The sequence below is a fragment of the Pseudorca crassidens genome, chromosome 8 (genome assembly GCF_039906515.1).
Source record: "Pseudorca crassidens isolate mPseCra1 chromosome 8, mPseCra1.hap1, whole genome shotgun sequence".
Taxonomy (NCBI): domain Eukaryota; kingdom Metazoa; phylum Chordata; class Mammalia; order Artiodactyla; family Delphinidae; genus Pseudorca; species Pseudorca crassidens.
This window is the reverse complement of record NC_090303.1, coordinates 4,582,276-4,594,771: the sequence shown is the minus strand read 5'-3', so window position 1 is coordinate 4,594,771 and position 12,496 is coordinate 4,582,276. Positions and strand designations below refer to the sequence as shown.

The following is a 12,496-nucleotide window of genomic DNA, read 5'->3' as shown; positions in this document are numbered from 1 at the left end:
CACTTTCTTCTTCTTTCTGCTTTACGCCTGAGCTCGAGAATTTTTGCTCTCATTTAGCTGTAATGGCGTTTGAGCCATGGGATTATGTAATTCAGGTGGAGAACAATGGAAGCGTTAATATTCTGGACTCGGGCTCTGTGGCTGTTTATCTGGAAGAGAATGTAATCGTGAATTTATATTTGGCATCTGCTAAAGACAAATTGTGTTTTTCCACATTTGCAAAAATCCCGCAATAATAACCCTTCAGTTCAAAAAGGTTGTTCGCGCCTTAAGAGAAGAGCGAACTTGCCAACGCATTAATCAACTCCAAAAGAGCGACTTACTCTTAGGGGTGATGGAAAATAGCAGAGAGGAAGAAAGGCCATGCTTTTTTTCTTTTAAGATTCCTAATTAGTCACCAGTCAACTGTCAAAAATGTTGACATCCTGTCTTTGGATTTGGAATTTCAAAGGATAGAATTCTAGAAGGGATGTCATGCTTATTTTACAGAAAGGGGAAAGGGTTGTTCAAAGTTCTGAGTAGAAATTGGACCGGGCTCTGGGATTCAGGCTGGGTCCCTGGACCACTGGCTTGGTGGAAACCCTCAGGGGCTGAGTGAGGCTAGAAAGTGGGCTGCACAGAAGGATCTGCAGGACAGGACCTGAGGCCAAGCAGCTCCAAGTTTTCCTTTTGTGTCTTAGGCTTCTGTTTAGAATCAATAAAGAAAAAGCAGTTTCCTGCTCCATCATCTCCAACAGAAATTGTCAAAACATGTTATAGTTCATGAGGTTAATAATAGGAACCAGAGGAAAAGAGAAAAGATAATAAGGGAGCAGATGGGGATGTCTGATTCCAAGCAAAAGAGTCTCAGGCTGACAGCGCAGACTGCGGAGAGAATCAGAAACGGCCTGAAAATGCACAAACTAACACTGACCCAGGTACAGAGCCTCGTGGGGATGTCCATTCCCATCTTCAAATCCGTGCCGGATTTGACAGCACTCTCGGAAGTGGTTCGCAGGAGGCTTGAGCCTTAGCTCGAGCTCATCTCTCTTACTAGCTGGTAGACCTGCCCGGTGCTCCGAGCATCCTTCCATCCTCCCTCCCTCCTGCCCTCTCTGGATGGCAGGAGCGTCCAGGAGTGACATCTCCGGCAGAATCACTGGCTGTGTGGACAGAGTAGCCAGCACACAACATCCGAGGTGTGACAGCTTCTCAGCAGACCCACGGCAGAAAAGGCTTGGGTGGTATTAATCCATAGGCAGTGTTTCTTCTCCGGATTTGCCCTCTAATTAAGAGTCTTGCAACAAAAGCCAGGAAGAAAGCTAGAAGAAAGAGGTCATTGTTCAGAAGCATTCACTGCATTCAGACACATTGCCTTGTGCCTTTGCTTCTCTAAACAATTCCTCCCTTGTTTCTGATCTTTATTTGTGAGCTCTTTTGTGAAATGTCTGGTTCCTTTGTTTCTGTTTTTTTGATCTTGTCCTTTTATTTTACTGTTTGGGATCTCCAAGAAACCAGCAGCTCCGGGAATTTTCTCCTCGGTGCTCTTTTGGTTTTGTTAACTCTGTGTCTCTAGTCTGCTGTCCAGTTAACGGTGTTGAGTGTGTATTGACGGTGTTATGATGTCACTTGTCTATCAGGGCATGAGTCTGTGGAGTTTGCACTCGACATGTGTGTAGCCTTTATTCATTTCAGGCATCCAGCAATTTACTTATTGGAGGAGCGCTTTTCAAACAAAACACACTGAAACTACAGCACAACACAGTCCTTATTTCCTGCATGGCCATAAGCAGTGCTTAGATCCTATGCCTTGAGGTTTAAAATCTATATCTACATTCAATTTAAAAAAACACCTCTGGTCTGAGGCTGGTCCAGAGTTCTATATTCCTGTCCTACCCCCTCAATATTAGGGGGATTCTTCTCCAAGCATGGAGTTTTCAACCTCAAAGCCCAGTAAGGGGGACATTGGTGCCCACACTCTCCTAACACTTACTGTCCCTCGGAATAGCTGGACAGATGTGACGCGTGGCCGCAGTGCCCCATCGTCACGATTAGAGCCTGAGGGAATGAACTCGCGCCTCCGCAGTAAGTTACAATCGGTGCATCTTATGCCGTCTGCTGCCCTGAACCACAGTCAGTGCTCAGGGCACAGTGACCTCATCCAAGAACACTTTTGTTCTCACTCTTCTACATTTTACTTGCGGGTTCTCTTCTACGAGCATCTCTTATTTAAACCAGATCGAACTCTCACATGTAAAAATAAAGAGAAAGCCAGATGCTGGCAATGACTGTCATTAATATTTAAAGCCAAATTGTACACGTTCCTGGGAAGTTAGAAGTTCCCGAACAAGATGAGTTTTTTCAAAGTTTGTTTCTATTTTGAAAACCCCTAGTTTCTCCAAAGAACTCATTTTCGAACAACTTTTGTTAAACCAAGGGCCAGACTAGAAACAATTGCATTCACCATGTCGTTAGTTTGAATTTTTTAATATTGTTTGCTTGTAGTCACGTACAGGATAACAATTCCAAAGGTTAATTCAAAATAGGCTGATTTTTTCAGGGAAAATGTTGCTCTCAGTCACATATGCACGTAACTCCTTCCAAGTTAAAGTGTGTCCAGAGGGAAGTGGTGTGTGTGCGGGTCCTCCCTCACACCCCAAATTCCAGATTTCAAATGAGTCAGGCAGTGGGGAAGTCACTGGAGCGTTGCCTGACCTGCCCTTGTGTGTCTCGTCCAGTGAGCCTGCCCCTGGGGCCTGGCGGTCCCTGCGCTGTGGACGGGGTCCCTCCACTGCCGTCGGAGGCCGAGGAGACTGTGTCTGTTGGTAGCTGCTTTGCCTCAGAGGACACAACAGAGGACTCGGGAGTGATGAGTTCCCCCTCGGACATCGTGTCCCTGGATTCCCAACACGACAGCACGAAGTCCAAAGACAAGTGGGCCACAGACCAGGAAGACTGCAGTGACCAGGACCTGGCTGGGACCCCAGAACTGGGCCCCCAGAAGAGCCCCTCGTGGGAGAGGAGTGGCCCTGGGAACTGGCATCTGAGGTGAGTCATGGACGGAGGGAGGTCTTTCGTCCTGGTGACCCAACCGATACTTGTGAGGTCACCGCACCCTGACTGGGGACTTGTTCTCCGTAGTTCTGTCTTCATGCTCTTTCTAGCTCTGCAGGTATTTACAAATAATGCATAGTATTGGCTTGTTTGTTTGTACCTTTTATATAGATGGTACCATACTCTGAGTGTAGTTTTCCACTCGACATCATGTGTTGAAGATTTATCCCTGATGACGTATGTGTTGTTAGTTCACTTATGTATCCATTTCTTAATGAATGGACACTTGGGTTGCTCTGGTTTTTCACCACTGGAATCAATAAGCACGTCATACATAGGTCTCCATTTATACACAGAGCTTTTCGAGAAGAGAAATTATTAGACCTTCAGAGAAAACTCACCTGCAACTTTTTGGAATATTGGCAGATTGCTCTCCAAAATGGTGACCTGGTGTCCACGTCCTCCAGCCGTCCCGTCTATAGTGGCCTGCCACTCCACATCCACCGATATGGGGATTAATGGGCGTTGTAGTCATACAGGTGCCCAATGGCATCTCGTGTGGCTTTAAGATACAATACCCTGATCAGTAAGGATGAGCATCTTGTCACGTGTGTATGACCAGTTCAGTTTCCTCTTCTATGAATTGTCTTTTCATAGCCTTCTTTTTTTTTTAAATTGGGACATTACTTTTTTTTTAACCGTTAATTTCTCTTTAGACAGTTATTTACACACAAAGAATCTCTAAGACGGTGGCTTGAATTCAACTGTTTTATTTTGTTGTATGAAAATTGCTTTTCGATTTGAATAGTGTTGAATTTGTCCTTTTTCTCCTGAACGTATATGATATTTGAATATTTGAGAGATCCTTCTCATACCACAAAGGACTAAAGAGTATCTGAATTTCTTGTAAAAGTTTTAGCGTTGCTTTCTGACATTTGGGCTTCTTGTCTACCTGGAGTTTATTTTTGGGCGTGGTGTCAAGAAGGGATCTATTTTTCCCACTGGTTCCTGGTTCCACGTTGGTCCTCTGTCCAGTTTCCGTATACACGTCAGTCTGTTGCTTGCACTCATTCCATAGACTGGTTACTCTGTCTCTGCACCAGAACCAGTCTGTCATAATTCCTTTCTTCATTCTTAGTTAGAAAGGCAGGTTAATTCCTGGCAGCTCGTCCTTCTTTTTTTTGTTACTGTTGAAGTATAGTTGATTTACAATATCATGTTAGTTTCAGGTGTATAGCACAGTGATTCATTCATACATATACCTATTCTTTTTCAGATTCTTTTCGCTTATAGGTTATTACAAAATATTGAGTAGAGTTCCCTGTGCTATACAGTAAGTCCTTGTTGTTTATCTATTTTATACACAGTGGTCTGTACATGTTAATCCCAACCTCCTAATTGATCCCTCCCCCCACCTCCCTTTCCCCTTTGGTAAACATAAGTTTGTCTTCTATGTCTGTAAGTCTCTTTCTGTTTTGGAAATAAGTTTATTTGTATCTTTTTTCTTCTTTTAGATTCCACATATAAGTGATATCATGTGATATTTGTCTTTCTCTGTCTGGCTTACTTCACTTAGTATGATAATCTCCTTTTTCTTACCTTTTAGATAATTTTAAGAACCAGTCACGCAATGTTTTAGAAACGTTAATAGAAATAAAGCAGATTTTTTTTTTAAAAAAAAGCATAAGTTGAGCACCAGAATGAATGAATGCCTCTGTATTTTTCATGTTTTTTTCAGCTTTGTCTAAATGAACACACGAGTCTCTGTCTGCTTAATGTAATTGTAGTGTCAATACTATTTTATTTTGGTTTATTTTTAGCCCACAGTTTATCACGAGCATTTCCCCAGGTGGCTGTATACACCCTCTAACAATGTTCAAGTACAGCTCTTCAATCTTAAGGACAATTCCAAGACCAAGTTCATATTTTATTGGACAGGAAATTAGAAGGTGACCATTGGTCCGTTTTGCCTCTGCCCCAAACAGGGTGCATTGAGCTGAGGTTGGCCTGTTTGCAGAGAAAAACTACGGCATTTCCTTCAGAGTCCACCTAAAGGTAAAGGAAAGGAGCTTCACAGCAATCCTCAGGTCTGTTCAGTTGGTTTGCGTTGGGATTGCAGACCCTGAGCTCTGCATCTGAAACTAATCAGACATGTTACCTCGGTGCCCCAGGGATGCTCCTACAAAAGTCCCAGTGGATTTTGCTGGTGTTGACCGGATGTAAAATCCTGCTGATTTCTGTTCAAGTATGGTACTGTTGTCTGCAGCCACGGCCAGGATAATCACGGGGTCTTGGAACCTGACGCTTTATCCAAACAGGGAGCAGGTCATGTTTTTCTGCCCTCGTCTCTGGGGTGCCACTGAATTTGAGAGGAGTGTGGAGGGGAGGGAGGGGACTCTGGGCCCTGACCGACCCACGTGGAATCCCACCACCACTAACTAGTTGCTTGGCCTTCGAGGGTCCTCCTAACTTTGCTGAGCCTCGAGTTTTGCTTATATCTGTGCAGATAACGCCTCCTACCTGTCACAGGTGTGGGAGCCACTGGGTACCTGTGCACATGCTCAGTGCCTCTTGAATAGCCATTGGGTGGGACCCATTGACTAAGTCACACAGTTAGTTTAGGGACCAGAGCACCGTGAATTTTCATGGCACTCCAACTTGCCTTTTTTGGGCTTTAGAGTCAAAGGAAGTTGAAGATGATCGCTGAATTCCTCAGTCCTGTCTGTGCTGTTCCATTATTTGCCTCAGAAATGGGATCAACTCTCTGCCCATGATTTTTCATGGAATATCTGTAGGTTTTTCTTTTTCAACAAGAGTTGTCTCCATTACCAATTAGACATACTCAGAGGCTTCAGCATGGTGTATCACATCTTTAGGTCCAAATGCATAACTTTCAATAAATTTCAGGATTACTTAATCCGTGCCTACTGTGGAAAGCAGGGGTTACAAACTCAGAGGCCACAGAGCATGGGGCAAAGCACAAGTTTTCTCTAAAGCGGGCAGCCCCACAGCTTCCTTACGGTTGTTGCCCTGAGGAATTTACAGACCCAGCGTGGCCAGCGTTGGAAGAGAAGACAGAAATCTAGATTTTTATGTGAGGTCTCCCCAGTTTTTTTTTTAAGGCTATAAGTGTTAATTGCTTTAATTTCTTTTTCTCTGATTCCCATTGAAGCTGAGCTTTCCCCATATGTTTGTCAACCAGGTACATTTCCAGTTTTGGAAAGACTCTGTTTATGGGAGGAATAGTCTTAAAGTTAGAATTTGAAAAATATACAGATGTAAGAAATGAAGATGGGAACTAGAAAGCAGGTAGCAGACGCAGAGATTGTCCCCCGAAAGGCTGATTTCACGTCCCTCCTTGGATACAAATGGTACTGACGCACTGCGGTGGGCACTGGGTCTAGGATGGGACAGGAGCTGGAAAGACGAAAAGATGGACAAGGTCCCCACGTGGAGACGGCCCTTATGTTGTAGCCGGGAGGATGGGTGGTTCATCAAGGGCTGTGACCCACCTGCCATCCAGAATCCAGTCCCCTCCCCATTTGAGAGAGTTAGGCCTCCCAAATTTTAAATCTTGGCAACCAATTCAGACTTTCAGGGCCAAAAAAAACACATCTACATGCTGGGCAGGCCAGTCCCAGATGTGCGCTCCACTGACGGCTGGATGCCTTGGTCCGTCCTCCTCTGCGCACTCATTTGCCAACTTTGGAATCGCTACAATTACTCGGGTATCTCCTGGGATATATCTCTTGAAAAATATCGCTTCACAATATATTTGGGAAGTTCCACATTCTTCTCTTGGAAGAGGAGAGTATAAAGTCGCTTACAAATTCTGCAGCAAAGCAACATGTGTAAATTTTCCCCTCTGCCTACCTCTTAATATCCTTTAGAGTGAGTGTTCCGCTGAGCACCATTTGGGAGATGCTGTCCTAGGTCATCCCCCTTCTGCACTGTCACACTTACGGCATTTACAAATACGCACCTCAGATACATGGTTAGAGAGAGAGAGAATACACTGCTTCTGGTGAACATGGTGCATTCCAGTGATGTGCTCTGAGGCCCTGTCTGAGAATAGGGCATTGAGAGTTGGGACAGCAAAAAGCCTGAAGGGGAAGGGGAAGGTGGGGAGAGTCTTCAGGGGCCGACCGGTCCTGGCCCAGAGAGCAAGTCTGCAAAATTTGTGTGATCCACAATGGAGCAGATGACTGCAGGTGTCCAGACTGGCCCAGGGTCAAGTTCAATGAGATGATAAACCGTTCTTGGGGGTTGGTAGCCCAGAATCAAGCTGAAATGTCCTGAGAGCAGAGCCCACCACTGTTCATGGAGGTGTGGTCTTGACCTCGGCCACCTGGAAAGGGCCCCGGAGCGGAACACTGCCCAGGGGCACACGAGTTCAGTGATTGAGAGAAACAGTAACAAAGAACGTGGTTTCTGATACCCTGCTGTCTCAGGAGAGGACAGGCCTGGTGACAAGGGCAGATGTGTACTCAGTCAGCCTGCCAGCTCTTCCCTTCCTGTGCCGTGAGATGGATGCCCCTGCACCACATTTAGAAAGGGAGGCCACTTGAAGGGGCTGGTACCCTGGTCTTGGTGCTACTGCTGGGCCCTGACTCTACCTCCTGGCTCTGCCCAGCATTGATTCTGACGCCTGGATTCTGCAGCTCATCCTAAGGTGGCATTTGTGTTCCCAGGAGGGGTGTTCTTCCTGTGATGATCCAGGACCTGGCTATGGCAGTGAGGCCTCTCCACCCTTGGAATGCCGGACGCCAGAGGCTCCGGAGCATAAGTTACCCTTTGCCGTGATGGGCATGGCTCGGTCTCTGCCCATGGGACACGGGTTCTGACGGACGGTGAAGCTGTCCCCAACAGTCTCAGACACCCTCAGCTTGCAGAATCTCCACTGTGGCACCAGTTCCCAGGGGAAATAAGGAGTGTTTGTGGTTTTCAACTTTGCCAGGGTGCCCCGTACTATCGCCACCCCTCTGATACTCGGAGATGCATTCAGTATTGGAGGGAAGAGTGGAAGAACCCTTGTGACCTGCAAAGGCCCCAGTTTGTAAGGTCTGTAAAGTTCTAGTTTGCTGGGCTGTTTCTCCTCTCTCTGCCGTCTGCTATTCTGCAGATAGCAAATTCGTCCAGACTTCTTTGGCTGGAATTGCCTGGGGTCCCACTCTGACAAATTGGAGGCAAGGACTCTTTGCACCAGAGCTCCTGCAGCCTGTCCAAAGAGCGTCTGTGGGGTTGGCTTCAGCTGAAAGCGTTTTTCTTAAACTATTCGGTCTAGTGGCAAAGTGCACGTCTCCTGCTCATGCACTGAATTTGGAGGCTCTGCTCCTTGCTGCCACAGCTCCAACTTCCTCAAGGGCAGCGCTGGCTGGGCTCCATCGAATGCCCTGACAGCCAAGATTTCGAATTGAAAAGTCTCAAGGATAAATACCAGTCTTCTAAAGAGAGCAAGGGTGAAGGCTTGGGAACGATTAGAGTGTGCTTTGTGTGCTGTGATCTGAAAATGGTATGTTTTCCATCAAGTCATTCGATTAGATCCAATTATAGTTTTCATTGCAAAATAAATCTATGCCCTCAATTCAAACTTGACCCCGTAAGTGGGACATCCAATTCCAAGAGTCTTCCTCTAAATTTAGCACAGCCGGTAAATAATCTCCTTCAGGAAGAATTCGGCCCATGTGGGGATTGCCCCTCATGGTGGGGACACCTAGGAGTGGCTTCCACACAGTTCTGCCCTAGGTGGGAGTTGTGTCACCCATGAAAGATCTCCTTCCAGCTGCACCTTTCCTTCGTGTATGACCCAGGCCAACTATCCTAATACTTAAAAAGCAACACGACGTGAAGACTGCCTGGCATCATATCTGCCCTGCCTATTGCTGGTGACGGTGCCCTGGGCCAATGACTTGACCTCTCACTTCTTTTTTTTAAATTGAAGTATAGTTGATTTACAATGTTGTGTTAGTTTCAGGTGCACAACAAAGTGATACATATATATATATATATATATATATATATATATATATTCTTTTTTTAAATTTATTTATTTTATTTTTGGCTGCGTTGGGTCTTTGTTCCTGCACGTGGGCTTTCTCTAGTTGCGGTGAGCAAGGGCTACTCTTCGTTTCAGTGCACGTGCTTCTCTTTGTCGTGGCTTCTCTTGTTGCAGAGCACGGGCCCTAGACACGCGGGCTTCAGTAGCTGTGGCACGTGGGCTCAGTAGTTGTGGCTCATGGGCTCTAGAGCACAGGCTCAGTAGTTGTGGCACTCAGGCTTAGCTGCTCCACAGCATGTGGGATCTTTCCGGACCAGGGATCGAACCCATGTCCCCTGCATTGGTAGGGGGATTCTTAACTGCTGCACCACAGGGGAAGTATATATATATATATATATATTCTTTTTATAGTCTTTTCCCTTATAGGTTACTATTAAAATATTATTAAAATATTGAGTGTAGTTCTGTGTTCTATATAGTAGGTCCTTGTTGGTTATCTGTTTTAAATATAGTAGTGTGTATCTGTTAATCTCAAACTCCTAATTTATCCCTCCCCTCTTTATCATCTTGGTAACCACAAGTTTGTTTTCTATATCTTTGGGTCTATTTCTGTTTTGCATATAAGTTCATTTATATCATTTTTTTTCTTAGATTCCACTTATAAGTGATATCATGAGATCTTTGGCTAACTTCACTTAGCATGATAATCTCTAGGTCCATCCATGTTGCTACAAATGGCATTATTTCATTTTCTTTTTGTGGCTGAGTAATATTCCATGGTATATATGTACCACATCTTCTTTATCCATTCATCTGTCAACAGACATTTAGGTTGTTTCCAAGTCTTAGCTATTGCAAATAGTGCTGCTATGAACATAGGGGTGCATGTATCTTTTCAAATGATGTTTTTCTCCAGATACATGCCCAGGAGTGGGATTGCAGGATTATATGGTAATTCTATTTTTAGTTTTTTTAAGGAGTCTCCATACTGTTTTCCACAATGGCTGCACCAATTTACATTGTCACTAACAGTGCAGGAAGGTTCCCTTCTCTCCACACCCTCTCCAGCACTTGTTATTCGTAGAATTTTTGATGATGTCCATTCTGACTAGTGTGAGGTGATACCTCATTGTAGTTTGGGGGATTGACCTCTCACTTCTACTTTCTTGTCAGTACAATCGAGATCTGCAGTACCATCCCCTAGAACAGTGCCTAACGTATTGCCAGCCTTCAGAAATTGATGGCTGGTGTTATTAGTGTTGTTGTTGATGTTGTTTATTTAAAACTGCCTGAGGAAGGATAGAAACTTGATTTGTTGGAAATCCTTATAACCTGTGTCTACCTCTGACCATCTGCCTCATTATTTATAACATCTTTGTTTGAAAAGAACATATGCATATGTTTGAAAAGTACACATTTGTGTACCGATAGATAGATGGGGGAGAGGCTAGCGCTATTTCTAAACTCTCGAATCCTGAAGGCAGTCTTGCTGTAATCAGGCAACTTATCCATCTGTGTATCATACTGTGTGCGATCAGTACTGTGAAACTCTCAGTCCTGGGATCCCTTTGGGGGACACTAGTTCTGCAGAAATTCTGTAAGGAGTCAGTGAGACAGATTGGGTAAGTGGGCTGCAGGCTCTGTTTTTTTTTAACAGTAGAACCACACTGAAGTCATGTGTAGAGCCTCAAAAGACAGAAACTATAGCTTCTCCAGGGGAAGGGCGTCTCCCTGATTGTCCGCTGCCTGCCCACCTTCCGCCTGGCAATCCGTAAGCTCCTTCTCCTCCCCCACCTGTCCGTGAGTGGTGGACGTGAGGGCTGTGGAAGCGAGAAGCTGTGCCTCTCTTATCTGCAGGGCTGAGGATTTCAAGATGCTTATGGAACTGAGAACGCGCAGGTCATGGGTGGAGGAGCTGGGCTCCTGTCCTGGCTTTTCAGCCCTGGAACTTTGTAACTAGAGGAGCTCTGTGACCTAGGAGCGTTTAGAGATGTTTTATACCTTCTAGACCTCTGCAGCTTTGTAGTTATAGGAAGGAACTTTGTGACTCTAGCATCATTTAGAAACATTTTATGTATTCTAGATCCTGAAACTTTGTAATATGAGAACTTTGTGGCCACAGAAACATTTAGAAATAGTTTATGCCTTCTAGAACCCTGCAGTTTTGTAACTACAGGAACTTTGTGCCCCCGTGAGCATTTAGAAACATTTAATGCCTTTCAGAACCCTGAAACTTTGTAACTGCACTAACAGAGGAGTATTGACAGACATTAAGATCTTGGAGAACTATGCTGTAGGTACAGTAGCCACCAGCTAACTTTGGCTCCTGAGCCCGCCGGATGGGTAGCCCAAATTGAGATGTGCTGTGAGAGTGCAGTTGCACCAAACATATGAAAAAATGAACTTTTTAATATTAATTATATGGAAATGACGATACTAATTTGGGTTAAATGTTGAGTTAGAGTCTACTAATTAAAGTTAAGGAAAAGTAACATTATTTAATGAAAAAATAATCTTGCTTACTTTTTACCTTTTTAATGTGACTACAAAAAGATTTTAAATTACATGTGTAGCTCATATGACATTTCTGTTGGACCCCGTTGTTCTAGAACTCTGAAGCTTTATAAATACAGGACCATTTGTACACGGAATGGGGAAGTTAAGCACATATTACTGTCATCAGCCATCTCTTTTCCCAGGCTTCTTACCTTTAGTTTATCAAGTAACTGTTTTGAAATCGCATGGCTTGGTTTGGTTGTTGTCAGCCGTTGAACCTGAAAAGGACATCTTTTTCCTCTCAGACTTCGCTTGTTTTCTGCGACTGGGTAAATTACCTAAAGAAACTTTCCTAGCCACATCAAAAAGAAAAATGACTTGATGTGCTGGAATGGGGCAGAATCAGCCCGTGCTTTCTTCTTTCTCATATAAAATTTTTTAAAAAATGAAATAGCACCTGTTTGCCCAGGTACTGATTCCTCGTGACTGCTGTTAGTCTCCCATGGGAGTGGGTGGGGCCGTCGCCAGACCCCGCCCCTGAGGCTGCTCCCCTTCCGGGAAGACTCCCGCTTGAGGCAGGCAGAGCCTCAGACGTTAGGCAGCAGTGGCTCGTCCGTGGCTGTGGCCTTGGCAGAGTGACCCACCGTGGGAGGGAAGGCTCCCGGTGAGGTTTCTCCAACACGTGCAGCTGGTATCGGAATGCCGGTGCTGCTTGTTTGCCCTTCGTTTCCTTGGTCTTAAGCCAAAACAAACTGTCCATAAGAAACTGTCTATCTTAGAGTGGGGTGTGTGTTGGGCGTAAGGAATGATGCCTGGGAAAGGAACATCTGCGCAGTTGACTTTCAGCTAAAAAGAGGTGCTAATGCTTCTGGCCAACTGTGATTCTTCAGGGGCACGCAGGAGGGCCCTCCTGCTGCGCCCACAGAAGCTGCCCTCCAAGCCCAGGGACCAAGTGCTCCCAGCTGGCTG

The 12,496-nt window shown here is 45.1% G+C and overlaps 1 protein-coding gene across 12 annotated transcripts in view; it reads left to right on the top strand.

The window, feature by feature from the left end:
* Positions 1 to 12,496, top strand: part of COBL (cordon-bleu WH2 repeat protein) — a 263,034-nt gene that overhangs the window by 231,190 nt on the left and 19,348 nt on the right. For all 12 annotated transcript variants that reach the window (XM_067745677.1, XM_067745672.1, XM_067745675.1 and 9 more), the window contains one exon: positions 2,718 to 3,027. In XM_067745677.1, coding sequence (XP_067601778.1) covers positions 2,718 to 3,027 — 310 coding nt within the window. The remainder of the gene's footprint in view (positions 1 to 2,717; positions 3,028 to 12,496) is intronic.